General features: G+C 49.3%; 1 protein-coding gene across 1 annotated transcript in view; it reads right to left on the minus strand.

Annotated features, from left to right (window-relative positions):
- The window catches only part of dok7b (docking protein 7b), a 98508-nt gene that overhangs the window by 59469 nt on the left and 16616 nt on the right, over positions 1 to 22423 (minus strand). Inside the window, exons 6-7 of the mRNA XM_038805847.1 lie at positions 14290 to 14397; positions 10422 to 11275 (exon numbers count right to left, since the gene is read on the minus strand). Coding sequence (XP_038661775.1) covers positions 10422 to 11275; positions 14290 to 14397 — 962 coding nt within the window. The remainder of the gene's footprint in view (positions 1 to 10421; positions 11276 to 14289; positions 14398 to 22423) is intronic.

A 22423-nucleotide genomic window follows, 5' to 3' on the forward strand; every position in this document is an offset into this window, starting at 1 on the left:
TCTGGGTGGCTCCTCATTTGGAGGACCTTTAACTGGTCGATGGATTTTGGATATGATTCCTGTTTTAGGATTTAACACCATGTAGCATCGACCCCCAGGAGAACCAGAGGTCACAGCCTGTTACCTATTCGTCCCACAGTGAATGTGAGCGAATCCTTAGCAGAGGCTGCAGAATGGATTGCACGCCTCTCGGACAGGCTCGGGAGCCCTGCCGTTATTAGCAAGCAAAGGGAATCTCGGGTTCTCGATAGCTCGGGGTCATGACCGTCAAATGTGGAAACGTCCCTGTCTCCTCTCCAGTGGTCGGATGGGATCCGGCACAGTTACATAGCCGAGTCCCGAGGGACTCCAGTGGCACCTGTGCAAGATTCTCAGCTGCCTGGCTGTTCACTTACTCAGGCCACACCACAGAGCAGACTGCGGCACACACACACCTCTCTCACTGGGGCAGCCGACACGAACCAAAGGACGAACTTGCACTTACGGAGCACCTTTCACAAGTTCAATGCCCAAAAGCCCTTCACAGGCACGTAAGTCGTCTTTTTTGAAGTGTGGTAAGGCAGGAAAGGCAGCAGCCCACATGTGCGCAGCCAGCTCCCATCAAAGGTATGAAGGATAATTTTTTTAAAGTGTTGTTGGAGGGATAATGTAGATCAGATCTCCAGGGAGAACTTACTGCCTCTTTTTCCTTTTTACATTCATTGGATATGGGCACCATTTATTGCCCATCTGTGAGGTAATTTAAAAGTCAACCACCTTACTGCCACATGTAGGCCAGAACACTAAATGACATTAGTGAACCAGATGTGTTTTCACACCACTTGACAATGGTTTCATGACCATCACTAGTCTTTTAATTCCAGATTTCTATTTCACCATCTAATAATAATAATAATAATAATCGCTTATTGTCACGAGTAGGCTTCAATGAAGTTACTGTGAAAAGCCCCTAGTCGCCACATTCCGGCGCCTGTTCGGGGAGGCCGGTACGGGAGGGCAGAGATATCGGAGCATGCAAGGTTGCGGGAGGCTGTGGAGAAAGGGAATGACGAGCCCTTGGACACATTTAAGCACTAGGATAAGAATTTTAAATTTGGGTGCTGCCCCACTAGGAGCCATGATGGATCAGCGAGCACAGGGTTGCCAGTTTTGAGGACACTCAATAAAATTATACAGTCCTCCAGTTGTGACCTAACCCATCCTATGACATACAGATTTATTATAGAACCATAGAAAAGTTACAGCTCAGAGGAGGCCATTCAGCCAGTCTTCTCCATGCTAGCCCAAGAACACCCAGGTGCCCTTTCTAATCCCACCTTCCTGCACCCAGCCCATAGCCATGTAGCTCACCGCTTATAAGGAACAGATCCAGGTGCTTGTTAAAAGGGTTTATGGTCTTGGCCTCCACCACCAACTCAGGCAGTTGCAGCAGGCAGATTGGTGAGGATGAGGTCAAGTATGTTTTTCTCTCTTGTTGGTTCCCTCACCACCTGCTGCAGTCCCAGTCTAGTCTCCTTTCGGCCCCGGCCAGCTCGGTCTGTGATGGTACTACCGAGCCACTTGTGGTGATGGACATCAAGGTCCCCCATCCAGAGTACCTTCTGCGCCCTTGCCACCCTCAGTGCCTCCTTCATTGGCATTCAACATGGGGGAGTACTGATTCATCAGCTGAGGGTGGATGCTCCGTGGTAATCAGCAGGAGGTTTCCTTGCCCGTGTTTAACCATGTTCATGGATCCAGTGTCAATGTACAGGGCTCCCAGGGCAATTCCCTCCCGACTGTATATTACTGTACCACCACTTTATCTGTAAGATGTGAGCCCATGAGTGTTACAATGTCAGGCTGTGGCTTGACTAGTCTGTGGGACAGCTCTCCCTATTTTGGCACAAGCCCCCAGATGTTGGGAAGGGTTGGCTGCCGGGCTGAGTTTGCTGTTGTTTTTTTCCGGTGCCTGGGTCGATATCAGTGCCGTCTGGTTTCATTCCTTTGTATTGGCGTTTTAGTGGTTGATCCAGTGTCTTGCTGGGCCATTTCAGGGGCAGCTAAGAGTCAACCTCCTTACTGTGGGTCTGGAGTCACATGTAGGCCAGACCGGGTAAGGACGGCAAATTTCCTTCCCTAAAGGTCATTAATGAACCAGATGGGTTTTTACGACAATCTCCAATGGTGTGATGGTCATGATTGACAATAGCACTATGCGACTTGCATTCATGTAGCGCCTTTCACCACCTTAGGATATCCCAAAGTGCTTCACATCCAAGTGGCAGCCATTTTGCATAATTTAGGATGTGTTGAGGTCATGAAAAGGTGCTATGGAAATGCAAATCATTATTTCTTAATGTCCGGGAAGAGGAGCTTCGATGGATTGATGGCCCTTCTTCTATCTCACACTTCTGTTGCTGCCCATTTAGGATTTATAATCTAACAATGTGCTTGCTGTATTTATAGTATGGAATGTAATCCTAAACCCTATTGTGTAAGCCTGCCAGTGTTTACACTGCTGCGTTCACTTTGAATGAAACCTGGCAAGGCATGAAAGCGCAACGCAAGAGCCTCATTGCAACACTCTCTGATGTATTGTGTGCCCGCCTCGCTACCCAGCACCCAGTCCAGACTGCATTGCCAAGGGACTCCTGTGAGCTCACAAACAGACGGAGGGCGAGCAGTCACCACGGGCCTACTGACCCCAAGGTTCTCTGTCCTGTCCTTGCCCTTCCAACGTAATCGCCTCCCCCTGAACGCACTGGGGGAGATATCCAACTCTTGTCCACCAGCTTCTCGATGGCAAATGGGCAACTGGCAGTGCAAACCATACGGGGAAAAAAATCAGGCAGGCAGCGTGTAAGCTGGTGGCAAGGTCACGTGGAATTCTAATGTTGTAAACAAACGAATGAATAATCCGACAGGTTCTCTGCGAAGGAGGAGTGTGCGCGCCCGAGTGCGCGTGTGCCTATGCGGGTCGGGGCATGTTTGCGCACGCGGACATGGCTGCACACGTGTAAACATACGTGCGCGGGGTTGTGTGCGCGTTCATTCTCGTGTGCGCACAATCCTCGCTCCCAGATTCCCGCTAAGAGATCTGCCCGGGTGATCACCTATCACCCAAGTGTAAACATAAAACATCCACTAATATTCAACACACGAGACAAGATGGCTGGAGCTCCTCCTGCCCTGGGCCATTTTCGCCGAAGCTGAGCTCCCGGCAGGACCTGCCCACTGCCTAGTCTTTGGGTGGCTGGACTCATCTCCCCCAGCTCCGGAAGCCAATTCACATCGAAGGCAAATGGGGGAAGGTTCAGTCCCAGGGTCAGGGAGGGGGGGTCAGCTGGAACTGGTTCCAGGTTAAAGTCTCCCCATCATAAAAAGACAATTGAAGCTCAGAGTTTACGGAGGAAGAATGGGTCAAGTGATTGGCTTCTGTGCAGGAACTATTATGTAATAAAATGTTTCTTGGACAATTGGATGAGGCAAAAAGCTTCACAGTCATAGTCATGGAATTCTACAAAACAAAACGAGTCCCTTCGGCCCACAGTATAAATCTGAGCTAGTTACAGTGCAGACTTTGTGCTGAATTTGGGTGGGTTTGAGTGCTACAGTGAGAGTTTGGTGACTGAGGGAGTTAGCTGAGCAGGGAGTAAGCTGCTCCTTTTAATTTCATTTCCTGCATTTCCTCAAAGCGTGAAGGGAGCCGGGAGTTTACAGTGAGTACAGCCGACTTGGAGCAGAGTCGGAGGGCTGAGTTCCAGTTGGTCCACAGGGCAGCTGTATTCTGTAAGGTAAGAGGGGATGGAGGCTAGGGCAGTTGCATGCTCCTCCTGTAGGATGTGGGTGGTGAGGGATACCACCGGTGTCCCCGCTGACTATACCTGCGGGAAGTGTACCCAACTCCAGCTCCTCAGAGACCGCGTTAGGGAACTGGAGCTGGATGAACTTCAGATCATCCGGGAGGCAGAGGGGGTAATAGACAAGAGTTAAGGGAGGTAGCCACACCCAAGGTACAGGACAAGAGTAGCTGGGTTACAGTCAGGGGAAAGAAAACGAATGGGCAGACAGTGCAGGGATCCCTCGTGGCCGTTTCCCTTCAAAACAAGTATACCGTTTTGGATGCTGTTGGGGGGGATAACCTACCGGGGGAAGGCTCTAGCGGCCAGGTCTCTGGCACTGAGCCTGGCTCTGTGGCTCAGAAGGGAAGGGGGGACAATAGAAAAGCAATAGTGATAGGAGACTCAATGGTTAGGGGAATAGATAGGAGATTCTGTGGTCGCGAGCGAGACTCCCGCAGGGTATGTTGCCTCCCGGGTGCCAGGTCCAGGGATGTCTCGGATCGTATCTTTAGGATCCTGAAAGGGGAGGGTGAGCAGTCAGAAGTCGTGGTGCGCATCGGTACCAACGACATAGGTGGATGTAATAAATGAGCTTAGGGAGTTAGGCTGGAAGTTAAAAGCCAGGACAGACAGAGTTGTCATCTCTGGTTTGTTGCCGGTGCCACGTGATAGCGAGGCTAGGAATAGGGAGAGAGTGCAATTGAACACATGGCTGCAGGAATCGTGTAGGAGGGAGGGCTTCAGGTATTTGGATAATTAGAGCGCATTCAGGGGAAGGTGGGACCTGTACAAGTAGGACGGGTTGCATCTGAACCAGAGGGGCACCAATATCCTGGGGGGGAGGTTTTCTCTTCGGGAGGGTTTAAACTAATTTGGCTGGGGAATGGGAACCGGACTTGTAGTCCAGCAACTAAGGTAGCCGATGTTCAGGACGCAAAGCGTGTAGTGAGGCAGTGGGGAAGGTAACACTGACAAAGGAGAGTACTTGCAGGCACAGAGATGGGTTGAACTGTGTATACTTTAGCGCAAGAATTATCAGGAATAAGGTGGGTGAACTTAAGGCATGGATCGGCACTTGGGACTACGATGTGGTGGCCATCACGGAAACTTGGATAGAAGAGGGGCAGAAATGGTTATTGGAGGTTCCTGGTTATAGATGTTTCAGGAACATTAGGGAGGGTGGTAAAAGAGGTGGGGGGGTGGCATTGTTAATTAGAGATAGTATAACAGCTGCAGAAAGGCAGTTCAAGGAGGATCTGCCTACTGAGGTAGTATGGGTTGAAGTCAGAAGTAGGAAAGGAGCAGTCACCTTGTTGGGAGTATTCTATAGGCCCCCCAATAGCAGCAGAGATGTGAAGGAACAGATTGGGAAACAGATTTTGGAAAGGTGCAGAAGTCACAGGGTAGTAGTCATGGGTGACTTCAACTTCCTAAATATTGAGTGGAAACTCTTTAGATCAAATAGTTTGGATGGGGTGGTGTTTGTGCAGTGTGTCCAGGAAGCTTTTCTAACACAGTATGTAGATTGACTGACTAGAGGGGAGGCTATATTGGATTTGCTACTTGGTAATGAACCAGGGCAAGTGATAGATTGTTAGTGGGGGAGCATTTTGGAGATAGTGACCACAATTCTGTGACTTTCATTTTAGTAATGGAGAGGGATAGGTGTGTGCAACAGGGCAAGGTTTACAATTGGGGGAAGGGTAAATAGGATGCTGTCAGACAAGAACTGAAGTGCATAAGTTGGGAACATAGGCTGTCAGGGAAGGACACAAGTGAAATGTGGAACTTGTTCAAGGAACAGATACTACGTGTCCTTGATATGTATGTCCCTTTCAGGCAGGGAAGAAATGGTTGAGTGAGCGAGCCATGGTTGACAAGAGAGGTTGAATGTCTTGTTAAGAGGAAGAAGGATAATTATGCAAGGCTGAGGAAACAAGGTTCAGACGATGGAGGGATACAATATAGCCAGGAGGGAACTGAAGAAAGAGATTAGAGGGCATGAAAAATCTTTGCAGATAGGATCAAGGAAAACCCCAAGGCCTTTTACACATATGTGAGAAATATGAGAATGACTAGAGCAAGGGTGGGTCCGATCAAGGAGAGTAGCGGGAGATTGTGTATTGAGTCTAAAGAGATAGGAGAGGTCTTGAATGAGTACTTTTCTTCAGTATTTACGAATGAGAGGGACCATATTGTTGGAGAGGACAGTATGAAACAGACTGGTAAGCTAGAGGAGATACTTGTTAGGAAGGAAGATGTGTTGGGCATTTTGAAAAACTTGAAGTTAGACAAGTCCCCCGGGCCTGACGGGATATATCCAAGGATTCTATGGGAAGCAAGAGATGAAATTGCAGAGCCGTTGGCAATGATCTTTTCGTCCTCACTGTCAACAGGGGTGGTACCAGGGGATTGGAGAGTGGCGAATGTTATGCCCCTGTTCAAAAAAGGGAATAGGGATAACCCTGGGAATTACAGGCCAGTTAGTCGTACTTCAATGGTAGGCAAAGTAATGGAAAGGGATAGGATTTCTGAGCATCTGGAAAGACACTGCTTGATTAGGGATAGTCAGCACGGATTTGTGATGGGTAGGTCTTGCCTTACAAGTCTTATTGACTTCTTTGAGGAGGTTACCAAGCATGTGAATGAAGGTAAAGCAGTGGATGTGGTATACATGGATTTTAGTAAGGCATTTTATAAGGTTCCCCATGGTAGGCTTATGCAGAAAGTAAGGAGGCATGGGAAAGTGGGAAATTTGGCCAGTTGGACAATGAACTGGCTAACCCAGGGGTGGGCAAACTACGGCCCGCGGGCCGCATGCGGCCCGCCAAAGGTATTTCTGCGGCCCACCAAGTCATTAAAAAAAAAAAAAAAAATTTTAAAAAAAATTTTTTTTTTTTTTTTTTTAATTTTTTTTTAAAGTTAATGGGGGGGGGCTGTTGGGTTACATACTGGTATAGGGTGGATACGTTGACTTGAGTAGGGTGATCATTGCTCGACACAACGTCGAGGGCTGAAGGGCCTGTTCTGTGCTGTACTGTTCTATGTTCTATATGAGGCGCCCAGAATCATAACCGGGTGAAGTAATTATTTTACTTAATATACTATGCGGCCCTTTGTGAATTGTGAATTTCTGAATGTGGCCCTTGCACGGAAAAGTTTGCCCACCCCTGGGCTAACCGATAGAAGACAGAGAGTGGTGGTGGATGGCAAATATTCAGCCTGGAGCCCTGTTACCAGTGGCGTACCACAGGGATGAGTTCTGGGTCCTCTGCTGTTTGTGATTTTCATTAATGACTTGGATGAGGGAGTTGAAGGGTGGGTCAATAAATTTGCAGACGATACGAAGATTGGTGGAGTTGTGGATAGTGAGGAGGGCTGTTGTCAGCTGCAAAGAGACATAGATAGGATGCAGAGCTGGGCTGAGAAGTGGAAGATGGAGTTTAACCCTGAAAAGTGTGAGGTTATCCATTTTGGAAGGACAAATATGAATGCGGAATACAGGGTTAACGGTAGGGTTTTTGGCAATGTGGAGGAGCAGAGCGATCTAGGGGTCTATGTTCATAGATCTTTGAAAGTTGCCACTCAAGTGGATAGAGCTGTGAAGAAGGCCTATGGTGTGCTAGCGTTCATTAGCAGAGGGATTGAATTTAAGAGCCATGAGTTGATGATGCAGCTGTACAAAACCTTGGTAAGGCCACATTTGGAGTACTGTGCGCAGTTCTGGTCACCTCATTTTAGGAAGGATGTGGAAGCTTTGGAAAAGGTGCAAAGGAGATTTACCAGGATGTTGCCTGGAATGGAGAGTAGGTCTTACGAGGAAAGGTTGAGGGTGCTTGGCCTTTTCTCATTAGAACGGAGAAGGATGAGCGGCGACTTGATAGAGGTTTATAAGATGATCAGGGGAATAGATAGGGTAGACAGTCAGAGAATTTTTCCCTGGGTGGAACAAACCATTACAAGGGGACATAAATTTAAAGTGAATGATGGAAGATATAGAGGGGATGTCAGAGGTAGGTTCTTTACCCAGAGAGTAGTGGGGGCATGGAATGCACTGCCTGTTGAAGTAGTTGAGTCGGAAACATTAGGGACCTTCAAGCGGCTATTGGATAGGTACATGGATTAGGGTAGAATAATGGGGTGTAGATTAATTTGTTCTTAATCTGGGACAAAAGTTCGGCACAACATCGTGGGCCAAAGTTCTGTGTTGTACTTTTCTATGTTCTATGTTCTATGTATCTGTGCGGTCATCAAACACCTATCGATTCTAATCCGATTTTTCAGTACTTGGTCCTTGGATGCTATGACATTTCAAGTGCAAATTTAAATGCATCTTAAAATGTTGTGAGGGTTGCTGCCTCTACCACCCTTTCAGGCAGCGAGTTCCAGATTCCCTCCACCCTCTGGGTGAAAAGGTTTTCAGTCAAATCCCCTTTAAATCTCCAGCTCCTTACCTTAAATCTATGCCCCCTGGTTATTGGCCTTTCTATAAAGGGGAAAGGTCCCTTCCTATCCACCCTATCCATGGTCTCTCATAATTTTATACACTTCAATCAAGTCCACCCTCAGCCTGCCCAACCTCTCTTCACAGCTGAAACGCTCCAGCCCAGGCAACATCCTGGTGACTCCCCTCTGCACCTTTTCTCGTGCAAAGAATCATAGAAGTTACAGTGCAGATGGAGGCCATTCGGCCCATCGAGTCTGCACCAGCTCTTGGAAAGAGCATCCTACCCAAGGCCTATTCCCCATAACCCAGTAACCCCGCCCAACACTAAGGGCAATTTATCATGGCCAATCCACCTAACCTGCACATCTTTGAACTGTGGGAGGAAACCGGAGCACCCGGAGGAAACCCACGCACACACGAGGAGAACGTGCAGACTCCGCACAGACAGTGACCCAAGCCGGGAATTGAACCTGGGACCCTGGAGCTGTGAAGCAATTGTGCTCCAGTGCAATCACATCCTTCCTATAGTGTGGCGACCACAACTGCACACAGTGGTCTACCTGTGGCCTGACGAGTGTTTTATACAGCACCATCATAACCTCCCTGCTCTTATATTCTGTGCCTCAGTTAATAAAGGCAAGGGTCCCGGATTCGATTCCCGGTTTGGGTCACTGTCCGTGCAGAGTCTGCACGTTCTCCCCGTGTCTGCGTGGGTTTCCTCCGGGTGCTCCGGTTTCCTCCCACAGTCCAAAGACGTGCAGGTTAGGTGGATTGGCCACGCTAAATTGCCCTTAGTGACCAAAATTGCCCTTAGTGTTGGGTGGGGTTACTGGGTTGTGGGGCTATGGGGATGGGGTGGTGGTGTGGGCTTGAGTAGAGTGCTCTTACCAAGAGCCGGTGCAGACTCGATGGGCTGAATGGCCTCCTTCTGCACTGTAAATTCTATCCCATAAGCCTTCTGAGCCACCTAATCTACCTGTTCTGTTGCCATTGGACCTATGGATATGTACCCCAAGGCCCCTCTGGTCCTCTGTACTTCCCAGAGTCCAACCGTTCATTGTGTGTTCCCTTGCCTAGTTGGTCCTCCCAAAATGCACATTTTTCACCTCACACTTTTCAGGATCAAATTCCATTTGCCGCTCTTCTGACCATCTCACCAGCCTGTAATCTCAAGTCTTCCTCCTCACCATTTATCACACTATAAATTTTCATATTATCCACAACCTTACTGATCATACCTCCCGCTTTCACGCCGAGATCATTCACGTACACTGCAAACAGCAAGGGACTCAGCACCAATCCCTGCGGAACATCAATGGACACAGGTTTCCAGTCACTAAAAACAAACCTTCGACCATCACCCTTCTGCCACTCGGCCAATTTGGGGTCCAATTTGCCAAATTGCCCTGGGTTTCCAATAACTTCCGTCAGGGTGGGAGGTGTTTTCCTGTCCAACTTGACATCAACAACGGTCTATCGTGAAAAAAACGATGAAAGTGCCTTGAGATACGTGGTTGGGAAAAATGCTCCAGGCAAACACTTTCCCCCTCATGAAAGTGAAGGAATTTGTTGGGGATGTTCTTTCCTTGTTACATTTTTTTCAAGGAAGGACTTCCGTTTCTGCAGCCCCTTTCACAATCACCGGATATCTCAAGGAACGTGGCAGCCGATGGGGCACATTGTGAACGTAGCCCCGGTTGTCACGCGGGAAACAGCACAGCCAGTTTGCCCACAGGCAGCTCTCACAAATCTGCTCATGGTCGGGAAATTAGCGATGTTGGTTGGCAGATGAATGGATCGGCCTCCCCCGCTCATCTTCAAAATGGCGGTCGGCGGAATCGTTACATCCACCCCAGAGGGTAGAAGGCACTGGGTTGTAAAGTGGCACCTGCAACAGTGCAGCACTCCCTCCCCCCCCCCCCCCCCCCCCCAGTACCACAACCAGAGTGAGGGCCGAGATAATGTGCTGAAATATCTGGAGGGCTCGAACCCGTGACCTCGTCATGTCAAAGATTTACAGATTCAAGGGCAGTGCTGAAGTGGAATATTACCACAGGTAAGGGCTAGCGAGGCTGGACGGTTTCTTTCTGTAGCACACACCTTACTCAATTGCTACCGCTATCAAGAATTACTAAGTATTTGAAGGTTACCTTGAGGCCCCCACATGTCAGGCAGGCAGTGAAGAGAGCCCGGCCCACTCCTGGGTAGGGGCTGTATATCTCGCAAGGGTCTGTAGATCCCACTCCTGGCATCGGCGTTCCGGTGAGTGAAGACACTTTGCTCCCTGTGGCATCCGGCGCCTGTCCCTGTGCCTTTAACTGGGTCCAGCCTGGTACGAAACCTGCGTATAGTTCACCAGTCGGGTCCCTGGCACCTTCCAGGACTGAAGGAAAGCTCTTGCCCCTTTCTATGCCCAACAGTTGGCTGTCAGCCGCCTCCTGGGCTGCCTGGTCCTTTAACACGGAGGGAGGCGATGTGACCGGTTGTGCTTCCTTCATCGCAGCGGCCTGTACGACACTCCGCGGCGTGTCGTAATGATGTCGGATGGAGCTCGGAACCTGATACTCAGAACCAGGAGTCGCTGGAGCCTCACAGGCGCACAGGGTCCGCTCAGCGGGCAAGTGTGACGGGAGGCTAAGCAAGGAACCAAACTCATCAGTCTGGCAAACGTCCAGGCTGCCGGCGTAGGAAGAGAAGCTTCCGGAATAGGACGAGTGGCTGGCGGTGGCAATGCCGCTGTCCGAGGAGCTCTGGCGGCCCACCTCCTGCAGTTTCCGTGACCGGGGCGGCTTTGGCGGAGGCTTGGACCCCCGCGTGACCTCCGCGTAGATCTTCTCTTCTGTTGGGCCCAGGCCCCGGGCCGCCGGGCCCAGCGAGTGACCCTCCTGCAGGCCGCTGACCGCCAGCTGCTCAGGCCACAGTGTCAGCCGGCTTCCCATGCTGGCACTGTCTGACTGGCTGGTGTCGGAGGATTCCGTCGAGCTGGACAGACTCCGGTCATCCCCTAGAGCAAAAAACAAACAAATAAATAAGTAAAAAAACGTCCACAACAAACTGCATTGCATTGCAGAGCATTGATCAGACTGCACCTCGAATACTATGGGCAGATGGGGTCTCCTTATTTCGGGAAGGATGTCAATGTGCTGCTGCAGGCGGTCCCGAGGAATTTTACTAGGTTGAACCCTGGAACGAATGTGTTGTCTTGAGGAAAGGCTGTACAAGCTGGGCTCATTCTAACTGGAGTTTAGAGGAATTATGGGGGGGGGGGGCTTTGATTGAAGACGAGGAGATCCTGAATGGTCTTGACAAGGTGGGCGGAAAGCACGTTTCCTCTTATGGGTGAGTCCAGAACTAGGGAGAACTCTTTTACATAGAATATAGAACATACAGTGCAGAAGGAGGCCATTCGGCCCATCGAGTCTTCACCGACCCACTTAAGCCCTCACTTCCACCCAATCCCCGTAACCCAATAACCCCTCCTAATCTTTTTTGGTCACTAAGGGCAATTTATCACGGCCAGTCCACCTAATCTGCACGTAATTGGACCGTGGGAGGAAACCGGAGCACCCAGAGGAAACCCACGCCCAGACACGGGGAGAACTTGCAGACTCCGCACAGACAATGACCGAGCGGGGAATCGAACCTGGGGCCCTGGCGCTGTGAAGCCACAGTGCTAGCCATGTGTGCTATCGTGCTGCCCTTCAAAGAGAGGAGTCGCCCTTTTAGGACAGGGATGAAGAGGAACTGAAGGGGCAGCACGGTAGCACAGTGGTTAGCACTGTTGCTTCACAGCTCCAGGGTCCCAGGTTCGATTCCCGGCTTGGGGCACTGTCTGTGCAGAGTCTGTACGTTCTCCCGTGTCTGCGTGTGTTTCCTCCGGGTGCTCCGGTTTCCTCCCACAGTCCAAAGATGTGCAGGTTAGGTGGATTGGCCGTGCTAAATTGTCCTTAGTGTCCAAAAGGTTAGGTGGGGTTGCTGGGTTGCGGGGATAGAGTGGAGGTGTGGGCTTAAGTAGGGAACTCTTTCCAAGGGCCAGTGTAGACTCGATGGGCCGAATGGCCTCCTTCTGCACTGTAAATTCTATGTATGCCGATGTCTCAGAGGGTTGGGTGACTTCAGAACGGTGTGCCACACAAGTCAGTGGAGTCGAGGTCACTGAATATTTTTAAGGGGGAGGTAGATAGCTTCTTGTGAGGCAAGAGAACCAAAGGTTATTGGGGGTAAATGGGGAAAGTGGAACTCGAAACACAAACAGCTCAGCCACGATCTTAGTGAATGGCAGAGCAGGCTCGAGGGGCCGAGTGGCCTACCCCTGCTCCTACTTTGTATGCTTCGTATAAACTGCATGGCATTGTGTTGACTACTAGGAAATGACCACTGGGCTCCTGGGGTGGGGGAGCGGTGGGGGAAGACAGTGCGTTCTCCCGGCCCCACCCCCACCCCTCTCCTGAACTGACACTGGGATAAGGATCACCGGATGGTCTCGGGCATCCTGTAGTGAATCTAATTGTTCTTCCAAACCCTGACAGGGTATGCCAGGGGACTATTTAACCACAGGTGCCTCACCTGACCATTACCTAACGTCGCCACAGGCTGACCTTTCAGCACCATCACTGGATGATACTCAGGGGATGAGAGAAAGACTGACATTTTTACAGTGCCCGTCACAACCTCAGCATCAGAGTGCTTCCCACTGGAGTGCAATTAGTGTTGCGATGTACAGTAACACAGCAGCCAAAACCTCGGACTTGGCTCCCCACTCTGCAACTGGATCCTCGATTTTCTGACCAACAGACCACAATCAGTAAGAATGAACACCAACACCTTCTCCACAATAGTCCTCAATACCGGGGCCCCACAAGGCTGCGTACTTAGCCCCCTACTCTGCTTCCTGTACACACATGACTGCGTGGCAAAATTTGGTTCCAACACGCATATACAAGTTTGCTGACGATACGACCATAGTGGGCCGGATCTCGAATAACGACGAGTCAGAATACAGGAGGGAGATAGAGAACCTGGTGGAGTGGTGTAGCGACAACAATCTCTCCCTCAATGCCAACAAAACTAAAGAGCTGGTCATTGTACTGTACACACCCCTGTCAGCATCAACGGGGCCAAGGTGGAGATAGAACATAGAACATAGAACAGTACAGCACAGAACAGGCCCTTCGGCCCTCAATGTTGTGCCGAGCAATGATCACCCTACTTAAACCCACGTAACCCGTATCCCAACAATCCCCCCATTAACCTTACACTACGGGCAATTTTAGCATGGCCAATCCACCTAACCCGCACATCTTTGGACTGTGGGAGGAAACCGGAGCACCCGGAGGAAACCCACGCACACACGGGGAGGACGTGCAGACTCCACACAGACAGTGACCCAGCCGGGAATCGAACCTGGGACCCTGGAGCTGTGAAGCATTGATGCTAACCACCATGCTACCGTGAGGCCCCTTCATGCTACCGTGAGGTGATGGTTCACCGTGATGGTTCGCAGTTTCAAATCCCTAGGGGTGCACACCTCAAAAAATCAGTCCTGGTCCACTCACGTCGACGCTATCACCAGGAAAGCACAACAGCGCCGATACTTCCTCAGGAAACTAAGGAAATTTGGCACGTCCACATTAAAAATACTTTTCACTGTACCTCGGTGCACATGCCAATAAACAAATCCAATCCAATCCACCAGCAGAAAGGAGAGAGTGATGAATTAATCTGTTTTTGGTAATGCTGGTTGAGTGATAACTGTCATCCTGGACCCCAGCACTTCTTTGGAATAGGATCCTGCGTCTCATTCTGAGAGGGCAGAAGAGGCCTCGGTTTGAGGACTCATCACCAAGATGATGCAGCACTCCCTCAACGGGTACCTCAGTCTGGGATTCAGTATTTCTCTCCGGAAACAGGTTGCTGAACTGACAATATCTGGATTAGAGGTGAGAGCTGATAATAGGGGACTCCCCTGGTTGTTAGGTTTGACAGGAGGCGGAAATTAAGACGAGGCGTTCTGCTTACCTCCGCTGCTTTGTCGACTGGACTGCGACAGAAGACTGAGCCGTTTCTCCAACTCCAATGCCTCGTGGCTAATCTTCTCCTCCAAATAGGCCGGACTCATGCTGGGGTCTGCGATTCAATGAGAACAATTAAGAATTCTGTTGGAAAGACACTTTGATTTCAAGAAGCAGCCGGGCTTGGTCAACAGGGAGCATCAATCATCCCCAACATAATTATCCTGGCCGCTGTCCCCAATATTCCATCCTCAAAGCCTGAGCTGTCTGGGATAACCCACCCCCAAACCCCCCTCCCCCTCCCGCCCTCCCTCCCCCCAGAGACAAGGAAGGAATAGTTCTCCAACGGAGTCTGTAACGTGGTTGCATATAGCGGTATTGCTTTTCCAGAACAGAATGGATTTGACTGAGTAATTCACCTGGAGCTCGCGCTGCCGTGAGGGGTGGGGGTATCACTAATGGTAACGTCACTGAACTAGTAATTCACAGCCCAGGCACAATGCTCCGGAGATTCAGATTCAATGAGAACAATTAAGAATTCAAAAAGACACTTTGATCGAATCCATGATGGTGGCTGGAGTAATTTCAAATCAATTAGTGAAAACGGGGAGTGGTGACTAGGGGCGGTATGGTATGACAGTGGTTAGCACAGTTGCTCCACAGCGCCAGGGTCCCAGGTTCGATTCCCGGCTTGGGTCACTGTCTGTGCGGAGTCTGCACGTTCTCCGCGTGTGTTTCCTCCGGGTGCTCCGGTTTCCTCCCACAGTCCAAAGATGTGCAGGTTAGGTGGATTGGCCATGATAAATTGCCCTGAGTGTCCAAAAAATGTTCGGTGGGGTTACAGGGTTACGGGGATAGGGTGGGGGTGTGGGCTTAGGTAGGGTGACCTTTCCAAGAACCGGTGCAGACTCGATGGGCCAAATGGCCTCCTTCTGCACTGTAAGTTCAATAATTAAAATATCAGCTATCGTTTTACAAATACATTCGCTTCACTAACGTCCTTTCAGGAAGGAAATCTGCTGCCAGACCTGGTCTGGCCTACATGTAACTCCACACCCACAGCAATGTGGTGGACTTTTAAACAGCCTAAACGCCAGGGTGATTCAAGGTCAATTAGGTTGGGCAGCACGGTAGCATTGTAGATAGCACAATTGCTTCACAGTTCCAGGGTCCCAGGTTCGATTCCGGCTTGGGTCACTGTCTGTGCGGAGTCTGCAGATCCTCCCCGTGTGTGCGTGGGTTTCCTCCGGGTGCTCCGGTTTCCTCCCACAGTCCAAAGATGTGCAGGTTAGGTGGATTGGCCATGCTAAATTGCCCTTACTGTCCAAAGTTGCCCTTAGTGTTGGGTGGGGTTACTGGGTTATGGGGATAGGGTGGAGGTGTTGACCGTAGGTAGGTGCTCTTTCCAAGAGCTGGTGCAGACTCGATGGGCTGAATGGCCTCCTTCTGCACTGTAAATTCTATGAAGGTTTGGACAATAAATGCTGACATTGCCACTAATGCACACATCCCATGAAATAACTTTTAAAAAGTGACTGGAATTACACATAGTTTGTGTGCAATCAGAATTCGCCGCGACAACAGGCACGGTCTCCAAGGTGCACCGTGGCAATTCATCAAGTCCCCTTCGACAGCACCTTCCAAACCCGTGCCCTCTACCACCTACCTACAGCCGCAAGGGCACCCTTGAGTTGCCCTCCAGGTGATTTCAGGTGAATGACAAAAGAAGCAACAGTGACACGAGGGGAAAACATCTTCTAAGCAGCGAGTGGTTTGGATCTGGGATGCTCTGGCCCAGTGTGTAGGGGAAGTAGATTCAATCATGGCTTTCAGAACAGAATTGGATGCTTTCCTGAAGACGACAGATTCACAGGGTTACAGCTTCTGACACAGAGGCGATTGTTCGAACACAAAGTGCTTTTGGGGTGGCGGTGGCGTGGTGTTATTGTCACTGGACTAGTAAACCAGAGACCCAGAGTAATGCACTGGGGTCCCAGGTTCAAATCCCGCCACTGCATATGGTGAAATTTGAAGTCAATTAAAAAATCTGGGATTAAAAGTCTAGTGATGATCATGAAACCATTGTCGATGGTCGTAAAAACCCATCTGGGTTCACTAATGTCCTTTAGGGAAGGAAATCTGCCGTCCTTACCTGGTCTGGCCTACATGTGACTCCAGACCCACAGCAAGGTGGTTGATTCTTAATTACCCCCTCAAGGGCAATTAGGGATGGGCAATTAATCTGGGCACAGTCTGCGACGCTCTCGTCCCATGAATGAATAAAAAAAGTCAAACAAGTGCAGTCATTGCTAGAGTGTAGGAAATGCAGCGTTTTCAATATAACGGGTTCCAAAGTTTTCATTATTTCATTTTGGTCTGAAAACAGGTTATCCTATACAGTACCAGGCTCATGTTCCCATACGCTGGAAAGAAAGAGATGGGGCTGCATTCTCCATTTTGGGGCTAAGTGCTCCCGTCACTCTCTCTGCTGGTTCCAAACTGGCCAGCTCTATTTATGCAGGGAGTCTGCTAATGATTTCTCCGCCCACCCCCCCTCATTGGGGAACCTCATACTCCCATAGGATTGTGGGATTGTCATTAGTCCACAGCCAATGGTAAGCAGGCAGGTTATAACACCCCTCCTTTACCATGCTAATTTATGCATGGAGGCAAGCTCGCTGGATTCTGTCAAAATCCCGGTATCGAACCGCCATTTTGAACAGATGGCCCATGACAGAGGTCAGGGGGCAGATCTCTCTCCCCCCACAAAGCAAATCCCTGTCCCCCACCCCCCCCCCCACTCCTCTAACAGGTAGGTGGATCCTCCCCTTCTCCACCATCCTGCCCCCTCGACAGAGACCCCCAATAGAGACCCCCCTTGACAAAGACTCCCCTATAAGAGCTGCCCCCAATCAGAGACCCCCCCATCAGAGACCCCTCCCCTCAGTCACCCCTGACTGAAAGCTAAAGAGCAGTCCAGGCAGTGGAATGAAAACCCCTGTATTTTCACTCACTCATCCCTAACATCTGCTGCCTCAGAAAAAAGTGTCAGAGGCTTCCCTGAAAGCCAAGTACACGTCAAAGGGCTTCAATTCCCTTGACAGCCTTTGAAGTGCACATCTTTCATTCAATTTCACACAGCAATGCATCGCATTAGCCAATGATTGACAGTTTTATTACTCCAGAGACAGGTTCCTTCACACTTTAATACAGCTCAGGTACTCTGCTTTGACACTAACCACAATGTTTATAAAGACTCTTGCAATGATTGACACTTCCTCACCACATCAAAAGTAGCTAAGTGCTTTCACTCCCTCTTTTTCACAGCAGAAAGCGCTTGGCCCATCAAGAAGAACGCCAGCTGCCCTATAGCCATTAGACTGGAGGCGGAATATCCACCCTCAGTGACAGAAAATCCTACCTCAGAGCACTGTCAGCCAATCAGAGGCTGACAGCTCACTAGCAGCACCCTCGTGCAGAGTGTTCTACGTTCAGTAGGTCTCAGGGAGAGGTTCAGAGTATTTTCCGATTGAACATTAACTGTTTATTGATAATACAACTACGTACATATATACAGGGTATCGCTGAGGCTATGAGCTAACTCCATGCTTGCTCCTACACAGGTCTCGGTCCCCTCCACAACTGACTCTAGTCTCAGGTATCTGTCTCTTTACATCACACTGTGGGAGGTACTGTTTCCCAGTCCCACATTAACCCCCGCTATGCCAGATACCCTTATACTACACATCCCGTCCAACAGTAACCTCTCTTCGAAAGCACATCATTGGCTTCAAAACACTCGGGAATCAGGAGATTGTAAACAGGCGGTATACAAATGAAAGTCTTAAGGCTTCCATGAAAAATATTTAGTGGTAGTATTTAATTGATAGCTAAGCGCTTTGAGATGTCCCAGAGATATGAAAGATAGATGAAAAGTCTATTTATTTGCGTTTATATTCACTTTGACCTCTCCCCGTACTTAAGAATATGCTGAAGCCCAATTCCACAATTGTAGACAAGGCTGCCAGCTGTCTCTAAAGATTAGCTGGCACCTTGATTGGACAATGATTTAAATTTTGTGGGCGACACCTCGGAGAGCCTGTGCCATTGATACTGCTACCATGGTTCTGTCCATAACCTGCTTTAACTTCACGGTTTTCGCATACTTGGTCCTTACTCCCTAGAATACAAGAGCAGGGATGTACTTCTGAGGCTCCATAAGGCTCTGGTCAGACCCCATTTGGGCAGCACGATTGCACAGTAGTTAGCACTGTTGCTTCACAGCTCCAGAGTCCCAGGTTCAATTCCCGGCTTGGATCACTATCTGTGCAGAGTCTGCATGTTCATGGAATACAATGTTGACAAGTGTGAGGTTATCCATTTTGGTAGGAATGACAGCAAAAGGGATTATTATTTAAATGATAAAATATTAAAACATGCTGCTGTGCACAGAGACCTGGGTGTGCTAGTGCATGAGTCGCAGAAAGTTGGTTTACAGGTGCAACACGTGATTAAGAAGGCAAATGGAGTTTTGTCCTCCATTGCTAGAGGGATGGAGTTTAAGACTAGGGAGGTTGTGCTGCAATTGTATAAAGTGTTAGTGAGGCCACACCTGGAGTATTGTGTTCAGTTTTGGTCTCCTTACCTGAGAAAGGACGTACTGGCGCTGGAGGATGTGCAGAGGAGATTCACTAGGTTAATCCCAGAGCTGAAGGGGTTGGATTACGAGGAGAGGTTGAGTAGACTGGGATTGTACTCGTTGGAATTTAGAAGGATGCGGGGGGATCTTATAGAAACATATAAAATTATGAAGGGAATAGATAGGATAGATGCGGGCAGGTTGTTTCCACTAGCGGATGAAAGCAGAACTAGGAGGCATAGCCTCAAAATAAGGGGAAGTAGATTTAGGATTTGGGGTTTGTGCATATATGGAATTCCTTTCCCAGTGAAGCAGTTGAGGCTCCTTCATTAAATGTTTTTAACATAAAGATAGATAGTTTTTTGAAGAATAAAGGTATAAAGGGTTATGGTGTTCGGGCCGGAAAGTCCATAAAAGATCAGCTATGATCTCATTGAATGGCGGAGCAGGATCGAGGGGCCAGATGGCCTACTCCTGCTCCTAGTTCTTATGTTCTCTCCGTGTCAGCATGGGTTTCCTCCGGGTGCTCCGGTTTCCTCCCACAGTCCAAAGATGTGCAGGTTAGGTGGATTGGCCATGATAAATTGCCCTTAGTGTCCAAAAAAGGTTAGGTGGGGTTACGGGAACAGGGTGAAGGTGTGGGCTTAAGTAGAGTTCTCTTTCCAAGGGCTGGTGCAGACCTGATGGGCCGAATGGCCTCCTTCTGCACTAAATTCTATTGTGAGCAGTTTTGGGCACCGTATCTAAGGAAGGATGTGCTGGCCTTGGAAAGGGTCCAGAGGAGGTTCACAAGAATGATCCCTGGAATGAAGAGCTTGTCGTATGAGAAGTTGAGGACTCTGGGTCTGTACTCATTGGAATTTAGAAGGATGAGGGGGGATTTTATTGAAACTTACAGGATACTGCGAGGCCTGGATAAAGTGGACATGGAGAGGATGTTTCCACTTGAAGGAAAAACTAGAACCCGAGGGCACAATCTCAGACTGAAGGGACGATCCTTTAAAACTGAGATGAGGAGGAATTTCTTCAGCCAGAGGGTGGTGAATCTGTGGGACTCTTTGCCGCAGAAGGCTGTGGAGGCCCAATCACTGAGTGTCTTTCAGACAGAGATAGATAGGTTCTTGATTAATAAGGGGGTCAGGGGTTACGAGGAGAAGGAATGGGGATGAGAAACACATCAACCATGATTGAATGGCGATACAGAGTCGACGGGCCGAATGGCCTAATTCTGCTCCTATGTCTTATGGTCTTAGGGAGACAGCACTTTGGAGATGGAGATCTGGGGAGGGGATACCAAGCATCTGTCCGAACAACAGAAAATTGAACTGGGCTGTTCAGCCCCTCAAGCCTGCTCCACCATTATCACCTCATCATTACCTCAAATCCATTTACCCACCTTTTCTCCAATTCACCCCAATCCCCTTAGCCAATAAAAATCTATCCACACCACAGCAGCCCAAAAGCTGCCGTCGACCCAGGATTCAAAGGACTTTAGCAGGGAGAGATTTCCAGAATTGTACTCTCCTTTGTAGTGAAGAAATGCTTTATGATTTCACCCCTGAATAACCTGCCTGGGATTTTAGGATTAAGCCCCCTCTTTCTCGATGCTCCCACCAGGCTACACTAATAGCCAATTTTGTAACGCGGCTCCTCTATCCTTGCTCGAGGTGACATACTCAGGGACCCGTTCTCTGCAAACAAAAGGAATATGGTCAAGCCTTGCACCTTTGTTTGAATTACCCGGGAGCTTATAGTTCCCCGTTGATTTCTCCATGGCAACACCTCGGCCAGAGTCAACTTGCCAACCAATCAGCACCCTCTTCTCCTGTAGTCTAAACCGTTGTGATCGCTTGAAATTTGGTATTCTTGTGTTTGGCCTGACGAGCGCAAGATGTAAAAGCTTCAGCGGGAAGTTCTGGAGGAGCAAGTGACTTTTTGAAATGGTTTCTCTGCATCTACCTCGACAAATACCTTACACATTTTTATTTCTAAGCAAAGGAATATGAAGGATTCTCCTGCATTACTATTGAGCCCATTTTTAGCACAGAAACAGGCCATTCGGCCCCATAGCTTTGTGCTGTTGTTCACACTCCACAAGCACACCTCCAATCATCATCGAAGTCATACAGATAGTTGTGGGACTGGGGGAGGACCGGAGGGAAGTTCATTCTTCCTGGAATACGAGGGCACATTAATTTCATCTTCTCTTGTCAAACTCCATCTATCAAAGCTAATCGTCTCAAATGGGTTTGTTCAAAAGTTAGAGTTCACGGTATATTTAGAGGGATAGACGGATCGGACTAATATTGCTGCAGAGAATTCTTCAGTCGAAGGCAGCGTGGAGAAAATAACTCCGGGTGTAGAGAGTTGACAGGCCGAAAGGCCTGGCCCTGTCCTCAACCTGTCAAGGGCCTTGTGATCCCACCCCAAGGTTCTCGACGCACATACTGACCCACATTTCCTGATCTCACTGTCCCTCAATTTAACACCCCTTCCGAAAATCCAGCAGTCCTTTCCCATTTCTGAAGCGCGAAAGGATTTAGTTTAAACGGGCTGACGCCTGCCGAAATATAGCACCCGGGGGGGAATGTAGTGGGGAGGGATTAAACATTTGAATCTCAACCTCCCGAGAGGGTATTATGGGATCCAGAACCAAGACAGGCAAATGCATATCCGCCATGATCTGATTGGATGGCGGAACAGACTGGAGGGGCTGAATGGCCCATCCTCAGTCGCAGAACAAGGTGAAAGGTTTATTCCCATGTATCAAGGGCTAGAAGGGCTGAATGGCCTGGTCCTGTTTCTAATGTCCTCGAGTTAACAACCCGCCAATGAGCTGCATCAAAGATGTCCTGTGGACTTTGACACTTACCTTTCAACAGTCGGTGGGGGGAATGGGAGAGGGTGGCGCGGGGGGTGGGGGGGGGGGGTAGATGGACTCCACGACCGACCCTACAATCAGGGCAGATGTTAGTTAACCCCGTGTTGTAGGGCGTGTTCACAAATACCAGGCAAACGACACCTTGCCCCAGCGACCACTCTTACATCAAGGACCTAGATAGTGAGTGCTTTCCAGTTATTCCACCGTGAGGGGCATTATTATTGCTCAATGTCCACACGCATACAAACAAACAAATCCGACACACTACAACCAGCCAGGAGAGGCCAAACCCAGAGGGAAAGGCACATGGTACTGGGGGTGGGGGAAACGGGCGGTAAATAAATAAAGATCCAACCAGGGACCTCATGATTCGGTTTTGCTTCATTTAAACTATGGGACGCGAAACAAGGCTAGTTAAACACAACAAATAATCTTTTGTTTCTATAATCAGTTTAATTCCCCCCACATACAATATAACTGCAAAAGCAACAATGCCAAAGGACTAAAATCTGGTGGATCTCCCTCTCTTCATCCATCCCTGCCCTCTCCAACCTCCTCCCCCCTCCAACCCGTGTGCTCTGCTCCCTTCCCCTCCCCTTCCCTCCCTCCCTTCACCTACCC

This window comes from Scyliorhinus canicula, chromosome 8 (assembly GCF_902713615.1).
Source record: "Scyliorhinus canicula chromosome 8, sScyCan1.1, whole genome shotgun sequence".
In the NCBI taxonomy this organism is placed as follows: domain Eukaryota; kingdom Metazoa; phylum Chordata; class Chondrichthyes; order Carcharhiniformes; family Scyliorhinidae; genus Scyliorhinus; species Scyliorhinus canicula.